The 18,019-nt window shown below is 54.2% G+C and overlaps 2 protein-coding genes across 5 annotated transcripts; one reads left to right on the forward strand and one right to left on the reverse strand.

The window, feature by feature from the left end:
- Positions 1 to 1,707: 1,707 nt before the first annotated feature.
- Positions 1,708 to 7,568, reverse strand: LOC138099492 (parathyroid hormone/parathyroid hormone-related peptide receptor-like). The gene is made up of 13 exons (XM_068996766.1): positions 7,481 to 7,568; positions 6,298 to 6,403; positions 5,763 to 5,873; positions 5,521 to 5,645; positions 5,252 to 5,346; positions 4,719 to 4,896; positions 4,213 to 4,366; positions 3,978 to 4,038; positions 3,369 to 3,435; positions 2,990 to 3,088; positions 2,579 to 2,716; positions 2,444 to 2,485; positions 1,708 to 2,182 (listed from the first exon to the last, which is right to left on the reverse strand). The coding sequence occupies exons 1-13, from the start codon at positions 7,556 to 7,558 to the stop codon at positions 1,838 to 1,840; spliced, it is 1,599 nt and encodes a 532-aa protein (XP_068852867.1). The 5' UTR covers positions 7,559 to 7,568; the 3' UTR covers positions 1,708 to 1,837.
- LOC138099493 (myosin light chain, embryonic) lies at positions 7,568 to 15,722 on the forward strand. 4 transcript variants are annotated; one of them, XM_068996767.1, is made up of 9 exons: positions 7,568 to 7,686; positions 7,985 to 8,090; positions 10,297 to 10,535; positions 11,365 to 11,392; positions 11,927 to 12,076; positions 12,623 to 12,796; positions 13,201 to 13,278; positions 14,015 to 14,058; positions 15,137 to 15,722. In XM_068996767.1, the coding sequence occupies exons 1-8, from the start codon at positions 7,579 to 7,581 to the stop codon at positions 14,041 to 14,043; spliced, it is 912 nt and encodes a 303-aa protein (XP_068852868.1). In that variant the 5' UTR covers positions 7,568 to 7,578; the 3' UTR covers positions 14,044 to 14,058; positions 15,137 to 15,722. The 4 variants fall into 4 exon arrangements, with proteins under 4 accessions (XP_068852868.1, XP_068852869.1, XP_068852870.1 ...); XM_068996768.1 differs by lacking the exon at positions 11,927 to 12,076; XM_068996769.1 differs by lacking the exon at positions 7,568 to 7,686 and having other exon boundaries at positions 8,016 to 8,090; positions 10,416 to 10,535.
- Positions 15,723 to 18,019: the final 2,297 nt, after the last annotated feature.

Genomic DNA, 18,019 nt, shown 5'->3' on the forward strand with positions numbered 1-18,019 from the left:
AGGACATAGGACTCATCCCAGCTTTTCCTGGGGTCATGGGCAGACCTGGAAAGAGGACTCAGCACCAGTCCCGAGATCTGACTGACACCTGAACTGGCTTCAGTTAAGACACCAAGTGATTATTTGGGCCCCCTCAGAAACCAGCTCTAATCTGTTGGAGTTTTTAAAAATAGTTTCCAGAATTCGCTCCCCACAGTCTGGGCAGGAATCATTGCCCTGGTTTGAGCTCTGCCCATTTGGTGTGAAGACAGGGGTGGTTCAGGGCAGACTGGCAGGGCTTCACAAGCTGTTGTGTTCACCTTCCCACCCTGAAGGTTCATCACTCTGCAATTAAAGATTGGAGTTTCAAAACAAATTGTAAAAATATCCCCACAGTCTGAGCTGCCATCTGCTCCCTCCCTTCCCCGATCCCAGCTCGCTGCCACTGGGAACCAGCCCCGTGTGAGGCATATGCTGGGGGTTCTCCCCTTCTTTTTAACACTTCCCTCTGCTCTTTGTAGAATTATTGAAATTCCTCACCCCTCTCCCAGCTACTGGGAGCCTCTTGGGCAGAGAGTGAGTAAATATTGATAAGTGACAGGGAGCCACAAATGTCAGCTTGCAGGGCTGTGCGAGGGCCATGGGAGGGTTGGTTCCATCCCCAGGGAACAAGGGAGCAGTGTGAGCAGCATTCCAGCTGCCCTGAGAGGGGATCTGTCCCTGTTGTGGCAGCTGTGCTGGTATCTTCCAAAGAGACAAATTCCTTCCAGGAGATGATTAAAAAAAATGTGAATCCTGGAGCCCTTCCCTCCCCTGACATGGCTCCTGGTTGTCTGTCCCTCCAGTTCCCTGTGACTCCCTTTCCACCTTCGTGTTTCACAGAATTATTTACCTGTTCCCTGTCACTGTCTTTAGCATGAAATTGCTGCCTTGAGGAACTGTGTAGGAAAAAGATGCTCCATGCTACCACCAACATGCTGTTTAATTCATTTGCCATCTACACCAGCTCCTTGGGAATGCCTTTTCGCTCAGGTGAGGAGCTTTCCCAGCCAGTGCAGAGCAGTGGGCAGGGGGATGCTGGGGCTGCCTGTCCCTGGCAGGGGGCAGGGAGAGCAGACCTGGCTGGGAACGGGGCCGGGATTCCAGCCTTTCCCCCCACTGCTGCTCTCCAGCCACTGGCTGCTGGCTCGGTGATAGAATACAGGGATGGACACAAGCCAGACAGACTATTCACTTCTTAGCCTGCAGTGAGATGACAGGGCCACGACTGTTGCACGCAGGGGCCTTTGTGTTAATGGATGAAGTGTTAGGGATCCAGGTATTCCCTGCACCCTTCCAGGCCATAAAGTTTGTCCTGCCTCCCTCAGCCCAGCCTGTCCCGGTGCCTCCTGCTCTGATTTCTGGTTGTGTGTTGATGTTCACGCCACCCATGAGCTGCAGAGGATGCAAGGGAGGGCAGGGTGAGCTGCAGAGCAGCTCCACGGGCACTCTGTGCTCCCCCAGGCCGGACAGGGCCGGAGCTGGTTCTGGGTAGGGGAGTCCGAGGGGATGGGCTTTAATGCCCTGGAGAAGTCACCTCCCACTTGTGGGGGTAGGAGTTTGCATGCACAGACATCACATCAGTCACTTGCACGTGGAGGACAATGAGGTTTTATGGCTTGTTTTTGGGCCGGGGGGAAGGAGGAGCGAGAGCACCTGATCCCTTTGCACACTGGCTCTGAACCGAAAGGGAGCTGGGCTGCTCCAGCTGCTGTACCAACCCTGGCTCTCCGTGCAAGTGTCAGCAGAGCCCGAAGCGTGAGGATCAGCATCTCTCCGGGCACATCTGGACGCCGAGGTGGGAAATCCACTCCCCTCTTCACAGCATCGTTTCCAGCTCCTTGTTGGGCTTGGGGTGACACTGAGTCGGGTCTGTCAGCTCCATCGCGTTTTCCCCCCGGGGTTTCTGGCTCATTTCCTGGGCGGGGCAGGGCAGGAGCTGGTCCGAGGCGCCGGAGCTGGGGATGTATCCGGGCAGGCGGGGCCGGGCCGGGAGCAGCAGCCCCCGGGTGCCCCCCGCTCCCCGCCCCGCCAGGCTCGTGCTGCAGCTTTGGGGGGCCTGGGACCCCGGCCCGGCGCAGCAGCAGCTCCCGGGGCGCGCCTGCTGCCCCAAGTCCAGCGCCAGGAGCCTCCGGAAATGGGCCTTCTTGATCTCGGCCTGCACCTGAGTGAGCAGAGGGGGCTGCTGTTCCCAGAGACAGCAAAACAACCTTCCCTCCCCTTCCTGCTTTCCCTTCCCTTTCCCCTGCCCTTTTCCCTTACCTCCCTTTTTCCTTTCCCTTTCTTTTTTTCCCTCCATATCCTACTGAGAGGGATGAATCCAAGCTTTTTGCTTTGGTTATCACAGCCTGGGGCTGCAGGTTTGCCTTCCCTGACCCTAAAGGGACTGGAACAGAGAGCTCAGCCCCTCACTCTTCCCACTTACCTCCCCATTGCAAAAGCAGTAGATAAAAGCCACAAAGAAACCCTGCCAAGAGACCAAAAGAGGTGGAGTTTGAGGTCCCTGAGCCTCCCTGGATGAACATCCCTCAATGCTCAGAGCAGTCCCATGTCAACACACCTGGGAGGAGTTAAAGAGCATCTCGTAGTGCATCTGAATCTGCCACAGGAGCCCGGAGACCTCGGTGTAGGGCATGGCCATGAACACCACGTAGTGGACTCCGAAAAGCGGCATCAGCACCAGCGTGGACTTGAGCAGCTTCCTGAAGGGAGAAATCCTGGAGCTGTTACCCAGGACCTACTGGGCAGCCCCTGGCCCCCGCAGTGTCCAGGCTGGAGGTGGGAGCAGGAAGAGCTCGGAACTCCAGAACCAGGCTTCAATCCAGCGGAGCTGCCAGAAGCACTGGCTGCTGGTGTCCTGCCACCCTTCCTCACTCCTCCAGCCCTGCCCACACCTCTGCTCCTTCTTCACAACCTCTGGGAGCCATCCTGGCTGAACAGGCAGGACATGAGGGTTTGGGGCTGCCAGCACTTGCCTGTACTGCTGCCGGGGGTCCAGCTTGCCTGTGGTGGTCTCCCAGAGCTTGGAGGCCAACACCCGGACGATGTTGAGGAAGAGGAAGAAGTTCACCTGCCAACAGACACCCACTGTGGTGATGATGCTCACAGTGACCTGGGGTCTGCCTGAGGAGCCGTCGGGGACACAGACAGGCGACTCTGGTGCAGGCAGGGACATGGCAGTGATGCTGTGGTCAGAGCAGGAGGGACCAGAGCCCCTGGATCCCTCTGGGCCCTCCCTGGGTGCCCAAGTGGCCAGGACAAAACTCCAGTGACCACAAGCAAACAGCTCTGGTCTCTATCAATCCTCTTTCCCCAAAAGGAATTGGGAGGTTTATCCACAGGATTCTTACCACAACAGCAGCCAGGATGGGGACCTGATAAATCCACTTCATGTTCCCCGCACTGAGGTCCCAGCACCTGAGAAGACCAGTAAAGAAACTCCTTGGAGAAACCTGATGTCACTGGGAAGGTAAATTGCCAGCTGATGGCTCCCTGTACCCCCAGCCACCATCTCCTACCCATCACCCCTTTGGTGGGCTTTGTGTAAATCTTGAGCCCTAGCTACAAGCATTTGTAACTGTCATGGTGGGGCAAAGCAGGTTTAAATAAGTATTAATGTTCCTGAGGGCTCCTTGGCCACCTCATCCCAAACTCCTGCTGTCCAAGTGGTGGCCTTTCTCCTTTTAAAATGCCTCACTCCAGAATGTGCCCTTTAGCATCCATCTCTGTGCTGTTTATTGATCAATTTATGCTGCAAACCTGCATCCACCATCCTCCCAAATGCAGAACAAAACCATTATCGCTCTGCATTACTGACAATTCTATGAATAAGCCTTGAATGTGTGTTCCCTCCTCTTGTTCTTTTTGGAAAATTTTCGTTTCCAAAAAGCTCTGGTGCCCACAGATACTTTGCTGGCATTTGCAACCACTCTTCCCCTCCCAAAGGTGGGTGTACGCACTGCGTATCCGCCAGCGAGGCCCTGACGCTGGCCCAGACAGACACAAACACAGCAGGGAGACCTGGAAGGGCAGAGCCAGAGTGAGGAGCAGGGTTGAAGCATCACCTTTGCAGATCAAATCAGTTCCTGCATCCCACTGCCCTTCCCTGGGCACTTGGTGCTGCTCAGCCGTGGCCGATGCCACAGCTCCAGGCTGCTCTCTGGGACCACGGCCGGGGCTGGGGTCTGTGCTCACCCCAGCCGATGATGATGAGGACCCACAAGTAGTTCTTGTTGGAGAGGAAGGCCATGAAGATCAGGCTGTGCAGGTAGAGACCTTCCACCAGGATCCAGTAGTGGTTGGTGGCCAGAAAATAGAGGAAAAGAGTCACCACCACCTTGCAGCCAGCCTGTGGGCACAGGGAGATGCCCATGTCAGGCTGGTCCCCAAAAGCAAAACTTTTTGCTTTCTGGTCACCAAAACCCAGCTGTGCCCCGTGTTCCTTTTGCAAAGACCTACATCTTCCCTGGGATATTCCAGCATCTTCTTTCCCACAGGACAGGTATTGCCTGCACACAGGCCAAGGTACTCTGTCGCTCTCATTTCTAGTGTGGCACCAGGAGAGGGAGGAGCTGGGTAGAGCCAAAGGTGGACCTTCATCCCCTTCCCCTGAGCAGCACAGCCCTGGACTGGGAGGATCCCGAGCACATCCCATTGCATCAGGGCTCCTAAATTCCCCTTTTCCCCCATCCACCACTTGCCAAGTGGCCCCGTTGTCCTGGCAAGGGACCCCTGAAATCCTCCTCCCGCATCCTGTCGGTGTCGCTGGGCACCGTGCCTGAGTAGAGCACCATGTCCTTCACGAAGATGCTGAGGGCCCGGCAGATGAAGGAGGTGAAGAGGTGGACGTGGATGTAGTTCCGTGTGCAGTGCAGGCGCCTGCAGAGAAGGGATGTCACACGAACCCAGCCCCAGCTGCCCAGCCAACTCATCACACCTGGGCTGAGGGAATGGGGGGGTCCCAGAGGGAGCTCTGGGGTGTCAGCCTTCCCATGGACACAGAAAGCAGACCTAGGAGCAAGGGGCGTGTCCACACTGTCCAAGAGCAGGGTGGAGCAGACCAGGAGCTGGTCACACTGGGGGTGTTTGGGGCTTTGGAAAATTGGTAGATGTTTGTGTTGGATCTGGGGTTGTTCCCGTTCCTTTGGGGGCTGCCCCCCCTCAGGGCTCGTGTGTGTGGGTGATGGGATGAGGAGGGTTCTCCCACACAGGAGGGGCTTTGGCCTCCCCTTACTTGAAGTAGGAGAGAATGCAGACAGCGACAATGAGGGAGGCCAGTGAGATGGAGTAGCCCACGGTGTACATCAGGTGCAGGCGGTCAAACACCTTCTGGAAGAGAAGGACTGAGCTCCACCTCCCTGCCGGAGCACAGGGGGAGCAGGGCTGGTTTGAGGAGCGGAGAGGTAAGAGCACCCCACCCCCAGCACTTCTCTGGCCTTTGCTTCATCCTTCCCTGGCCCCCATCCACACCCCTTTCCCAGCACCTCTGACACACACGATCACCTTCTCGCGGCTCCGGCTCTCGGAGGAGAAGAGCAGGGCACACTCCGTGTAGTTGGCCCAGGTCTTGTTGATGCTGAGAGCCATGGCCCAGGTCCCGTAGGCACTGCAGTACCTGTAGGCATGACCTGGGAACAGCAACGGGCACTGTGGCAGCAGAAGGACCCGCGGGAAGCCCAGACACGTCCCTGCTGCATGGATTGTCACCAGGGAGAGGTCGCTCTCTGCCCACGTACAAGACTTGCCTTTGTGGTTGAAGTCATAGATGTAGTCGGGGCAAGGCACTGACACCTCCTGGCTGGGGGAGCCCCTTGGCCAGCAGATGATCCCATCCCACTCTGGAGGGCAGCTGGGGTCTGGCCAAAGAGCAAAGACATGTCTCACATCTCCAGTCAGGGCCTCAGCATAACCTCTGGCTTCCCCAGGTGTATGCTGGACCAGGGGGAGGAAAACAGCCACAGATTCCCCTGGGCTGCAGAGAGGGAGAAGCTGCAGGGGGCCAGGGCTAGGGACACATCCCACCTCTTCCAGATGGGGCAAGGCCCCTCCACGGCTCTCGTTTGTGGTGTACATGGAGCTGTCTGGAAACTGCTGGAGCCAGTGCTGGCTCCTCAGGGTGATGGTTGCACCCAGAGTACACAGAGTGCCATGAGCTCCACAAACCCCCAAGAGCTGGGTGTCCTCAGCCCCATCCCACTCCCGTCAGAGGGGACAGCATTCCCCACGGTGTAATGAGCTCCACCAGGGCTGGCTGGCCCAAGCACAGGGGAGGGACAATACCTTTGATCTTCTCCAGCTGGGCCTTTATGTCTCTCTGACACTTTTCCTTCGCCTCCACCAGGAGATAGATCTGCTCTTCTTTCGTGAGAACATCATCGGGATCAACCTGCCCAGACGAAACCCAAGTGACAACCCCTTGGCTCAAGTCACAGCATGGCCATGCTCTCCCAACCCATTCCAGGAGTCAGGTTTGGGTGGCTTGGGGTAGATTCAACAACACAGGGAAGGAAAAAAGCTCTTCCTGCCTACCTGCTCTCATTTTTCCCTCTTCCAAGGCTGATGCTGACCCCAAGCCCCGTCCCACCCTCTCCATGGTCATTTCTACTCATGTTTCTGTGCAGAAATCAGTGGCCTGTCGGGCTCCTGCCCCAGCTCTCTGTCACCCACCCCACCAGCAGTGCTGGGTGTCCCTGTTGCCCACACTGAGCTCTCCAGGCCAGGTCTGGCAACCTCTGGGTAAAGTGCCCAACCGGGGCTCAGCGAACCAGCCAGTGTCCAGTTCCCAGAGCAGATAGTGCAACCCATGGCACCTTCAGCCTCCCCATCACACCACATGTGCAAATGTCTTTTGGGGTGTTTTGGGCTAAGATGCTTGAAGGAGTCTAGAGCCAGGATGAGGACACAGCTTTGGAAGTGAAAAGGAGCTGGGATGCAGAGGGGTCAGTCTCCCCAGACTGCCTGCAGTGAGCGCAGCCAAACCTGGCTCCAGAGAGGAGATCCAGGACTCCCGTCCATGCTCTTCCCCAAACCAGCATCTGGATGGGTGGATGGGGGGCTGGTGAGGGATGTGGGGCAGGCGTGGGATGCTGGGGGTTCATCAGCAGGGTGGGGGCCTGGCTGTGGGAGTCTCACTGGCTGTGCCCAGCTCTGCTCTCCCCAAATGCCTCCAGCCCCTCCTGCACTGCTCGTAAACCGCCCGCTCCGTTCCCCCGACTCTTCCGAGGCAGTGAGCCCTGCCCTCGATGTGTCCAAGAAATGGAAAAGCCATCACGCTGCAGTGCCTCCATGGCTGCTGGAAAGCTTTTAGCAGAAGTGGAGAGAGTGGAGATGCTCTCCCTCCTGCCCAGCAGCTCTGCAGAGCGGGACCGTGAGTCGGGAGCACGCCCAGCCCCGGCCGGGCGGGTGGCACAACATTTAAAGCCAGGAGAGGGACCGGAGGAGCCCCGGGGCCACGCAGACTTACCAGAGCCCACGCCGAGCTGAGGAGGCAGCAGCAGAAGAGAGTCACCACGATACCTCCCACGGGACCAGATGCCTCCATGGTGCCACCGTGTCACTCGGATGGGGACTTCAGGGACCAGAATTGCTGCCAGCGGTGGAGAGGGCTGGTGTGTTCAGCAGGACAGAGCATCTTCTGGGAGCACCGTCCTGGCTGCCAGCCCCGCTGAGGTGAGGCGGCTGTGGGGGCACAGCCCGTCCCTGGGAGATCAGGGCTGGGTGAGCCCCCTGTCCCTGCGGGCACTGCCCCGGCAGGGCTATAGGGATCTGCTCACAGGCTCTCCAGGCAGGGCAGTTTCTCCCCCCATCATGCTTGATCCTATTCTCTCTTTGTGTCTTGCCTGCTTTAAGCAGCTCTGGGAGCGTGTGCAAACAATTCCCGTTCGGATGGGGATGGCAGAGGTTTATTGGCTTAGCCCAAGGTGCTAAAATCCTCTTCATTCAAGGCAGATTCCTCTTCTCTTTTCAGAAACTTCTCTCACTGCCTGGTGGCTCATTTTTCAGCTGTCACAGCATTCCCCCACTGCCCCCAAGTCCCCTCCAGCCCAAGACTGGTCCCAAGGAGCCGGAGGAAGGTGAGGAAAATCCCAGCGAGGTGGCTGGAAGCAGGGAGGCAGAGGGTGAGCACGTGAGCAGCACCTCGAGCTGATGCTCCTGCGTTAGGATGTCTTTCAGGCAGACACCAGTTTAACCCTTTTCCTTCTCCAGGGGCTGGGATGTGTTTTGGGGACATGTGTTGGGATCTGTCCTGCTCCCCTGGGCACCCACAGTGACCTCAGGGCATGTCTGCATTCGGTCTCCAGTGGAGAGGGGCTGGAGGCTCCATCCTGGGGCAGGGAGGTGGAGGGAGCAGCCACCCGCACGGGGTCCCACGCCGTCGTTGGGCATCAGGTCAGAGCTGGTCCCACTGCAGCTGTCAGCATCCCCCTGCATCCCCCTGTGGCGGCCCCAGGGCTGCCCCCTGCCTTTCAGGATCATGCTGATGCCCAGCTTGCTCCCACCACCCAGCCAGTTCCAACACCTTGTGTCCCCCTGAGAAAATGGAGCACAAAGAGGGGAGCCCTCTTTCCCCAAGCAGGTTGTCATTAGTGGGATGAGGCTGGAATTCAACAGCGCAGTGCCAAATGCCTGGAACAGCAGCTCCCAGCCTGGGCCCCTCCCTTGGCCCGTGTAATCCATGGCCAGACACAGCTCTTGCTGCCTCTGTCAGTGCCCCAGTCCTGCACAGAGCAGCAGAGCCCCTGGAGCCTCCCTTGGGGTTTTCCTGGCAAGGCAGCTCATTCTGGCCCCAGCCATGAGCCCCCATGACTGCATGAGGAGGGTCAGAGTCCTGCTGGGCTCCTGCAGTGAGGGGAGGCCGAGGGAGCACCGCAAATCCCAAGGACAGGGCTCAGGAGGGGCTGCTGCTCCTGCTGATAGAATCAGACAGCAACACAAGCCCTGCAGTGGCCATCAGCTGAAAATCAAGGAGGGTTTGGGGACATCGGGGACAGCTGCCTGTCTGCACCACCCGGGCCATGGCGTGGGTGTGACACGAGCTCTGTCAGCAGCTCCTCGGGATGCTGCATGGGCACGGAGGGCAACCGAGGGATAAACAGTCCAACTGCACCATGAATGTTTTCTGAAGGCTCTGCTGGGTCTGATTTCTGACCCAGAAGCTTCTGGGGAGTGAGGATGGAGTTAAGGTGAGATTATTTTGGCGTCAGATGGATGCTGAGGGGGAGGCAGCTCAGGGGCAATTTGATTCCCTTGATTTCCCAGGCGAAACCTGACCCAGGCTCCGAGTTCACACTTAGCAAAACATGTTGGGTTTTTTTGCCAAATGACTTGTTATATTCTAGAGAGCTCTGGAAAGCAGTGATTGCAAATGACAGCCATCCAGCCCCCTCAGCTCCCCAGTCCCCGCTAGCAATCAGGAGATGACGGCACACAGCAAATTCCCAGCAGTTTGTGGCTGCTCCCTCCTCCTGAATGACCCCCATAACTCCTCCTGTGCCCTGGTGCCCCACACATCTTGTTTAAGTTACTGGTTTAGAATGTCTCAGTATAACCCTCAAGCCCCATTTTCTGGGATGCTGAACTTCAGTGAGTTCTGTGCCTTTTGTGGGTCTTCAGACAGTTGGAAGGAGGGAGAGAGCAGGGGCATCTCCCACCAGAGCCTGCCCAGCACCTGGAGAGGAGCCAAAAGGAGACCCCATCGGCCCTGCACATTTTGTAGGTGCTTGGGATGGGTGGTGCTAGGCTGGGAAAAATCTGCACTGATGAATTCAGTTGTGGCTTTGGCCATCATTCGTGTTTCCTCATTAGCCATCCTGAGGGAGGTGAGCACCTACACTGGTCTTTTCCAGGGCACAAGCTCAGCCCTGGGGAGAGACTGGGGCAAAGCAGACCCTGAGCACGAGGCCAAGGGAGTGTTCAGAGAGTTCTGAGCTCCTTTGAAGCAGCTCTTCATAAATCCTGTTCTTAAAAGGGCTCTGCAGTGCTGGCCCTTGCAGGGCTGCCTGCAACCAGGCACATTTCCCCGTGGGTATCAGGGCAGGTTTATCAGCCATCCTGTTGCTATTTTCTTGCCGGGCCCCCGTGGCCATTTGCGTTTAGGTTTCAGTGATCGTTTAGCAAGCAGCCCCCATGCAGCCCACCCGGTGCAGGTGCTGGAGGGGGACACGTCCCCCCTTTTGCAGCTGGGGGGGGCAGCTGGTGGCTCCGTGGAGCCAGGAGCTGATGACAATGGGCAATTGTCAAATTGGGGCCCCTCTCGTTTGAGTTTTTTTCCTTTTATAGTAAGTAGCAGTTGCTTCAGCAGCTGGCCTGCCCTCCAGGGTGAGCACTGGGCTCTGTATATAAGGGAAGGAGCAGCCTTTGCCTTTCATCCCTCATTCGCTTCCCTCGCTGGGCGGCAGGACTCATCCCGCACCTCCGCAAATCCCGGCACGATGCCGCTCAAGAAACCCGACCCGAAGAAGGAAGCAGCCAAAGCAGCTCCAGGCTCGGAGCCTGCTTTCGATCCCAAGAGCGTGAAGGTGAGTGAGGAATGAAGATGTCACCGTGTTTCTCCGTGCCTATCATCTGCCAGACACAGGCGATGCAAAGCGCTGTGCAAATGGCATTAGCCAGGCTGGAAGCCAGCCTTGGGAGGGGAAAATTATCTGATTGTGTGGATGCAGCAGGCTGGGAGTGATGCTGTCCTCGCTGGGGGGATGTCTCAGTCTTCCCCACCCAGCCCTGCCCAGCACTCACTGGAGGGAACCAGGATGCTGCTCCCGGAGCTCTGGCTGCAGAGTCGAACCCCCCAGCTCCTGCTGAGAGCCCATGTCGGGGCCCCAGCAGCAATAAAAAGCTTCTCTGCCACCCACTGTCTCCATCCTGAAGTATTTTGTTGCCTTTGTTGCCTCCTCCACATAAGAGCATCCTTTATCCAACGGCTCCACAACAGGAGCTCGCTTTTTCCATGATTCCTCGGGATACTCACATTTTTAAGCCAGAGCTGTGGCAGGAGAGTTATTAAGAGCAGGCTCAGCATGGAGACTGTTTAATCACTTGAACTTGGGATCAGGCCTTAAAATAACATCCTTTCCATCCAAAATAGTCCTGACTGTGGTCTGAGCATCCCTCCTGCCTGCCCACCCTGCTGCTGCCAGTTGTGCTCTCCACAGGGATCTCAGCTCCACAGCAAGGGCAGCAGCAGTTGGGGACACAGCACAGCCAGACATGGCATAGGTATGGCACATGGCATGGATACGGTGCCTGCCCCGAGCCCGAGGAGGGAGAGGTCCAGAGGGGAAGAGTCCCTTTGCTCTCCCCAGCAGTAGCACACCTCTAATGCCCGGCTCTGCTCTTTTCTCTCTACAGATTGAATTCACAGCAGAGCAGATTGAAGGTAAGTGCTGAGTTCATATTCTCTCAGAGATGGCTTTAGAAATGGGGAATCCTTTTTCCAGCTATTTTTTCACCACAGACATGAGAGACGAGGCCCCACACATCAAATCCCCTCTTTGGGGAAAGACCAGCAGGATCTAGAGCCTGGCAGGGAAAAGATATTTTTCATTCATGGTGCGAGATGCAGCCTGGGTCAAAGTCAGGGATTCTGGTGGGAGGAACACCCCCAGAGAGTGGAGATCCAAGTGGAAAAGGGGATAAGTAGAGATGTCCTGCAGCAAAGCCAGCTGCTGAGAGTGCAGGGATCCAGCAGGTCACCCAGCCAGCTCTGCAGAGGTGACAAAACCTGCCCGAGCAGCCAAGCCACTCATCCAAGGAGTCTGGCAACAGTCAGCCCGCATTGCTCAAGCTCACTCAGGGCTGCGACGTGTTCAGAGGGCACAAGGCGCACGTGTCCGTCCCTTCCCTGCTGGCCAGGCACGACGTGCTTCGCTGGAGTGGGAATGGGGCCACTCTGAGCTCTTCTTCCCTGCAGAGTTCAGAGAAGCCTTCGGGCTGTTTGACCGGACGCCCACGGGGACAATGCAGATCAGCTACGGACAGTGCGGGGACGTCCTGCGGGCACTCGGCCACAACCCCACCAATGCAGAGGTCCTCAAGGTGCTGGGCAAGCCCAAACCAGAAGGTGACGGCAAGCTGGGGACAGGGTGGGACAAGCAATTCCTGTTCTCCCTGGCAGCAAGTAGAGGGTTACATTTCCTGTAGGAAGAACCCTGCAAGGTGAAGGAACTGGAAAGGAAATTATGCAGACAGGCTTCATTCCTGTGTAATTCCTTCACTCCCCCATACCATGGATGATGACGTACGGGATAGGCAGTCCTCACACAGGAATGGTGGCAAGTGATGCTTAGCAGACCTTATCCTGAACTGGTGCAAACTGGTATAACCCAACCAGTCCCAGTGTGGCCATATTACCATGGTGACAGACAGCCCACCTGATGGTTTAATTTTGGGCTGATATTAGGGGTCTCTGTGCAGTCCCCTGATGTTAATACTTTATTTCTCATATGGATCTTCCAATCTCAAGTCTAATATAATAGTTCCATCTCCTCATGGGGCTTCTCCCCTGTACTCTGATGGAAAAGAGAGCAAGAAAATTAATCAGGAGGCCCTCAGAGGCTGAATTCAGCCCCATGAGATTCATCTCTGACCTCATCTCCTCCCCTTCCAGAAATGAACACAAAGATGCTGGACTTTGAGACCTTCCTCCCCATCCTGCAGCACTTCACCCGCAACAAGGAGCAGGGCACCTTCGAGGACTTTGTGGAAGGGCTGCGTGTCTTCGACAAGGAGGGCAACGGGATGGTCATGGGGGCTGAGCTGCGCCATGTGCTGGTCACGCTGGGTACGGGCGGGCTCCAGGGGGGAGCAGAGCATGGGCCCCAGGCTCTTTCTGGACAAGTGTCTCAGGTAGCTGGCTGGCCTCACATATCGCAGAGACCCTTTTCACTCTGCTGCTCATTGTCTCTTTTAGGAGTCAATGACTCCTGAATGCGTGGCCTTTTCCATCTTATGCCACAGCTCCATGCATGATCCCGGCAAAATGGAGACTCCAGAACATCCTCAGTTATCAGACAACAGCTGCAGTGTGGTCTCTTCACAATGTCCCACCAGCATTCCTCAGTAGCAGCACACAGCTCTTCTTTAATCCCCTTCTTCCTCTGGTGTCTTTGGTTATCTGGAAGAAAGACAGGAAGGTCCTGGCAGGCTGAAAACCCTTCCCCTCACCTCTCTATCCTCCTCTTCCAGGAGAGAAGATGACGGAAAGCGAGGTGGAGCAGCTCATGGCAGGGCAGGAAGATGCCAATGGCTGTATCAACTATGAAGGTAGGAGCAAGAGATTCCCTTTGGGGCCATCTTAGACATGACTGTCGTGTCTTAGGGTGCAAAATCCATCCTCTGCAAGGGCTCTGGTTGGACTTGATGATCTTAATGGTCTTTTCTAACCTTAATGATTCCATGATTCTATGACATTGGTGATCACTGGAAAGGAGGTGTGGACCACCCTCCAAAGCCTTTCCAAAAAAGCACTGAGACATGTCAGCCGGGGTGGGAACAAGGTGGTTGTACCAGTGATTTCCAGGAAAAGCAGCTGAAGACAGCATGTTTCCAAGGAGTTCAGGGCTGTTTTGGCACCATTTTGTTGCAAGCTATTGAAAATAAACAAAAAATAAAGCCAGCATCTTTCACAGCAGAGGCTAATTGGGAACATTTGGAGACCTGGATCACTTGCACCTCCAAGAGGGTGAAAATCTGGAATAGGAGGTGGTTAAATTTGGGAACGCCTAAAATTGGAGAGCAGTGAGGAAAAGAGGGGACCCATTTCTCTTAGCCTCAGAAAACTCGGGATAATGGTACCGCCTTATCTCCAAGGGTTGGCATCACTCTGACCAGGTTGGGGATAGCATGCAAAAAGTGGGAACAGAAAGAGGAATATCAGTCCTGGCAGAGCATCCCCTTCATCCCTGGGGTGTCTGGGCCGGGGATCCCCCCTCCTGCCTCTCCACCTGGCCCCCCCAGCTCACAGCATGTCCTGACCTCTCACACTCTCATTTCTCCTCAGCTTTTGTCAAGCACATCATGTCTGGCTGAAAGGAGAAACTTCAGGTGAGTTCAGCAGCATCTCCTGCTGCTCACTCCAAAATTGGAAATCCTGCAAGTAACAGCCAGGGGCAGAGAAGCCAAAACCCAAACCTGCAGTGGATTAATGCCACAGGAATAATCCCAGCTCTGAAGGCACAAAAGTTACATTGATGATAAGCAATCTCATTTGTAACTCCTACCAATTAAAATTTATCAGGACAGCATCACCCCTATGATGGTCATTTGTGGTCTGGGTAATTGTGTGGAGTCTGCTCGGAAAGAAAGAGGTGGTTTATGGAGCTGAGGGGGTCAACAGCAGCCAGTGGAAATAAATGTTTTAAAACCTGCATCAGTGAATGACTCGACGCTGAGAAAATATTAAGTACTTAGAGAAGAAATTTCCAAACGGAGAAATATCAACATTCCCATTAATGTTAGAAAGAATATGGACAATGTACCATGGATGTTTGTTAAGCTTTTTTGTGTTCCTAGAGATCTGCCTGAGGAAAACAGAGAAACATTGCTGAGGGGATGAATTATCCCCTAAATTCATCCCCTTTGAGGGTGAATTATCCCTCTAAAATCTATTCAATTGAAAAGAAAATCCAAATTGCTGCCTGGCCCCAGCTTCCCCTGACAATTTCTTATGGTTTCATTATCTATTTACTTTTTTAAACACTTCTTCTTCCCTCAGCTATGTAAAAGCCAGGATGCCAGAAAAAAAAAGTAAAAATGACCTTCAGATACTGCTAAATATACAAATTAAACATTTAAAAATCTCTCCCCTCCCAAAATCTGTTAAACATCAGAAGGTTAAAATGCAGACAGACAGAAGTCTGAACTTTGAATGTTCAGCATTCTTTTAATTTTCTTTTTAATCCATTTCTCTCCAGTTCTTGTTCATCAGCTCAGCAATATAGATGGTTGGGTGGCATATGCTGCCAGGAGGTTTAATTTTTCACATAACTATTTGCATAAAAAACTCTTTTTTAAATGGTGTGGACTTACAGCTCTTGACATTTTGGGTTCATCTGAGAAGGAATACCCTGAATTCTCTCATCCCAAAGATTCTTTGCATTGAGTCCTCTCCTGCTTCTCCCAGGCTCTCAGAAATGCTTGAACCCGCCTGAGCACCAGGAAAAGCAAGACTCCTCCATCCATGTGCTTTCCACGAGATGTTTTGCCTAAGCCGTCGCAAAGTGTTGGCCACCACGTGTGTGTGCCTAAACCTGGTATTCTGTGACATATCTGCAACTAGGTTTTAAACCTCAGGTTACTCTTTTCAGGTTTTCCCTGTGACATTTGGCTCATTAAATTTCATTCCTTCCTCCCTTACATGGTTTGTCTGGTTTGGCTTGGGACTACTTACTGACAGTGGATGGGGGAGACCCCTCAGTCTTCACCAGCTCTCAGAGGTAACAGGGTATTCCCATTCCCCACAGGGAGAAGGGGAAAAGGCAAGGAATGCAAAGCAAGAGTTCAGACTTGTAAGTGAGGATCATTGCCCCTCCCTTGGCATTGGGCAGGAGCTGGGCTGCAGTCTGGTCACCTCTTGCTGATGCAGACGTGGAGCAAGGAGAGCACAAGGGACAGATTGCATCAGAGACATCCTTCAGTTTTGGGAGGTTCTTAATTTCCTCTCTGCCCTAAAAGCAATCCTTTTACAAACCTGTAACCCATCCATTCTTCATCACACTGTCCCACGAGCATTCCCTCCAGGTCCAGGCTGAACAGCCCCATGGAGCAAAGAGGGACCTGCTTGGCCCTGCCACTGTCCCTGTCACAGAGGGACCCGCAGGCACGGCTCCTTCATCAATGTGCTGCTTGTCCCAGTCAGCAAACACCCTTAAAAACCCCAAAATGTCAGATAAAGCATCCAAAACATTCTTTGATCTGTATCAATGAGAGATCCAAAAGTCTAGTTTTGAAGGTTTCCAGAAAGTTGACTCCTGCTGAATAAGCAAGGGAGAAGAAAAATGGGAAAAGAACAGGTATTTCTGGGCCAGGCCCACCCTCACAGCATGGGTTGATGGGCCCTGGGGTGTGGGTAGTGTCCTGCCTGGGATGGAGCACAGCCAGGATGGGCTCCTGGATGGTTCTTCTCCAGGCAGATGGTGTGTTCCAGCCAGGAGCTGTCTGGGGGCTGTGATACAAACTGGCGACTCCCTCTTCCTACCTGCAAAGCAATCATCAGAGCATAGCCACAAGCAGTGAATAATTCATGACATGTAACTCAGCCTTCCCATCAGCAGAACACTGGGAGCAGAAAACACTTTCCTTTGATTTGTTCCTTATTCCAGTGTCCTCACGCTGACTTTGACTAGAAATTGAAGGCATTTTGCCCCAATGTGTTGACTTCAGCTGCCACTCGCTCCTTCCTGTGCAGTGACTGAGTAACAGCTGCTTTCAATTCCCACTGTTTGATTCAACTGCTCATAAAAAGCAACATAAGCTGTTTATAGATGCAAGATTAGATCTGAGCTCCTCTCTGTGCTATTCCTACAGCTTCCATTGGGCAGGATCTGGGCACCTCGTGTTTTTAATGTACTATCTGTGCTTTAACCTCCTAGAGGACCGCAGTGACGAGGTCAGAAGGGACCCTGCTTGCTGCACACTCGCTCCGGGGTCACGTTTGTCCTTGCCACCGCTGTGGCACCGACTCCTGCAGCAGAACATGCTGTGGCAGAGAGGAATGAAGCAGAGGAGAGGTGGGGACCTGCCTCAAGTCACAGAGGAAATCCACAGCAGGGACTGGGGGCCCTGAAGACATGATATTCCTGCTATAGCCATATCTCTGCTATAGCCATGATATCTCTGCTAGCTGTGATATTCCTGCTATAGCTGTGATATCCCTGCCCTGCAAGCCAAGAGGCTGCACTCTCACTCCTCTGTGCAGAGCACAAGCCTTGTGTTTGAGCCTCCAGCTTCCATGCTGAAAGGAGCAACACTAAATTAAACCAAAGTGAGACCTGCAAAGAGACAGACAGAAAGCAAACAGTGGGAAATGACAGAACTAGAAGAAAACAGTTTTCCATGTGAAAAATCCAGCCCTTGAAGCACCCTTGGGGGAAGAGCCAGACACATTTTACTTTGGGGACCTGTTATGTCTCTTTAGGATAAAGCAGAGCTTGTTTGTAGCAAAGCAGGTTGGAATGATGCACTTGAACAGGCACAGTGTGTATGTCTGTACCTCTACTTGTGCCTCCATGCCTCTTCCCCTGGCAAGGCTGCTCCCCTCCTCCTCTGGAAAAGCTGAGGATTCCACAGAGAAAGCAGTTTTAGTCCCAGAGACATTTCTAAAAGCATCTGTGGGTGCCAGTGAGTGACCCCACAGGCAGAACTGCACTGTAGGACTGAGGAGTCTCTGTAAATCCAGATCTCCAAAGACAACAGTAAACACTGACCTTTTACAGTTTGGATGTTTTACATTAATTCCTGGGGACTCTGAGGAGAGGTACAAGGAGCCCCCACGCTCTGGAGAGCCTGTATCTCCTCAGGCTGTGATAAGGCAGACTCTCATACCAAAGAAGGTCTGGATGTCAGGAGTTCTGTGCCCTGGGGAATGGGAGAGACATGGAGCCAGCTTTCATCCCCAGGAGTTATCTGCAGTGCAGGAGATCAGGAGGAGGATGAACATGGACTGTGCACCTTGAAAGGCTCACTGGAGCCCTAGACCACGTACACACACCACTGTCATCACCATCAGTGAGCGAGGCCAAAGGCCTTCAGGGGAGGAGACACTTCACTGTCATGTTACTCACACCCTGGCAAAATTACTTGGATCGACGTGATTAGGAAACCAGCTGTCCATCCCAGGGGACAGCACTGCTATGGGCACCATTTGTTATTTGTCTCAGGTGAAGGATTGAAGAAAGCTTTGCCTGCTCATACCCTGAAAGCAAACACCTGCAGATTTGCTGCCAGTAACAAATTTGTAACTACACCTTTCAGAAGTGCAGAGAAAGAGGGGAAGGAGGCAGGCTGT

This window comes from Aphelocoma coerulescens, chromosome 27, assembly GCF_041296385.1.
Source record: "Aphelocoma coerulescens isolate FSJ_1873_10779 chromosome 27, UR_Acoe_1.0, whole genome shotgun sequence".
In the NCBI taxonomy this organism is placed as follows: domain Eukaryota; kingdom Metazoa; phylum Chordata; class Aves; order Passeriformes; family Corvidae; genus Aphelocoma; species Aphelocoma coerulescens.

Coding starts and splice junctions, on each gene's coding strand:
- LOC138099492 (XM_068996766.1), bottom strand. CDS start 7,558: ATGGAGGCATCTGGTCCCGTGGGAGGTATCGTGGTGACTCTCTTCTGC. Junction 5,874..6,297: donor CCAGCTGGAGAAGATCAAAG/GTATTGTCCCTC, acceptor CTCTTTGGCCAG/ACCCCAGCTGCCCTCCAGAG. Junction 4,897..5,251: donor TGCATTCTCTCCTACTTCAA/GTAAGGGGAGGC, acceptor CCTTCTCTGCAG/GCGCCTGCACTGCACACGGA.
- LOC138099493 (XM_068996767.1), top strand. CDS start 7,579: ATGGGGACTTCAGGGACCAGAATTGCTGCCAGCGGTGGAGAGGGCTGG. Junction 8,091..10,296: donor TCCCAAGGAGCCGGAGGAAG/GTGAGGAAAATC, acceptor TTCCTTTTATAG/TAAGTAGCAGTTGCTTCAGC. Junction 12,797..13,200: donor CCATGTGCTGGTCACGCTGG/GTACGGGCGGGC, acceptor CTCCTCTTCCAG/GAGAGAAGATGACGGAAAGC.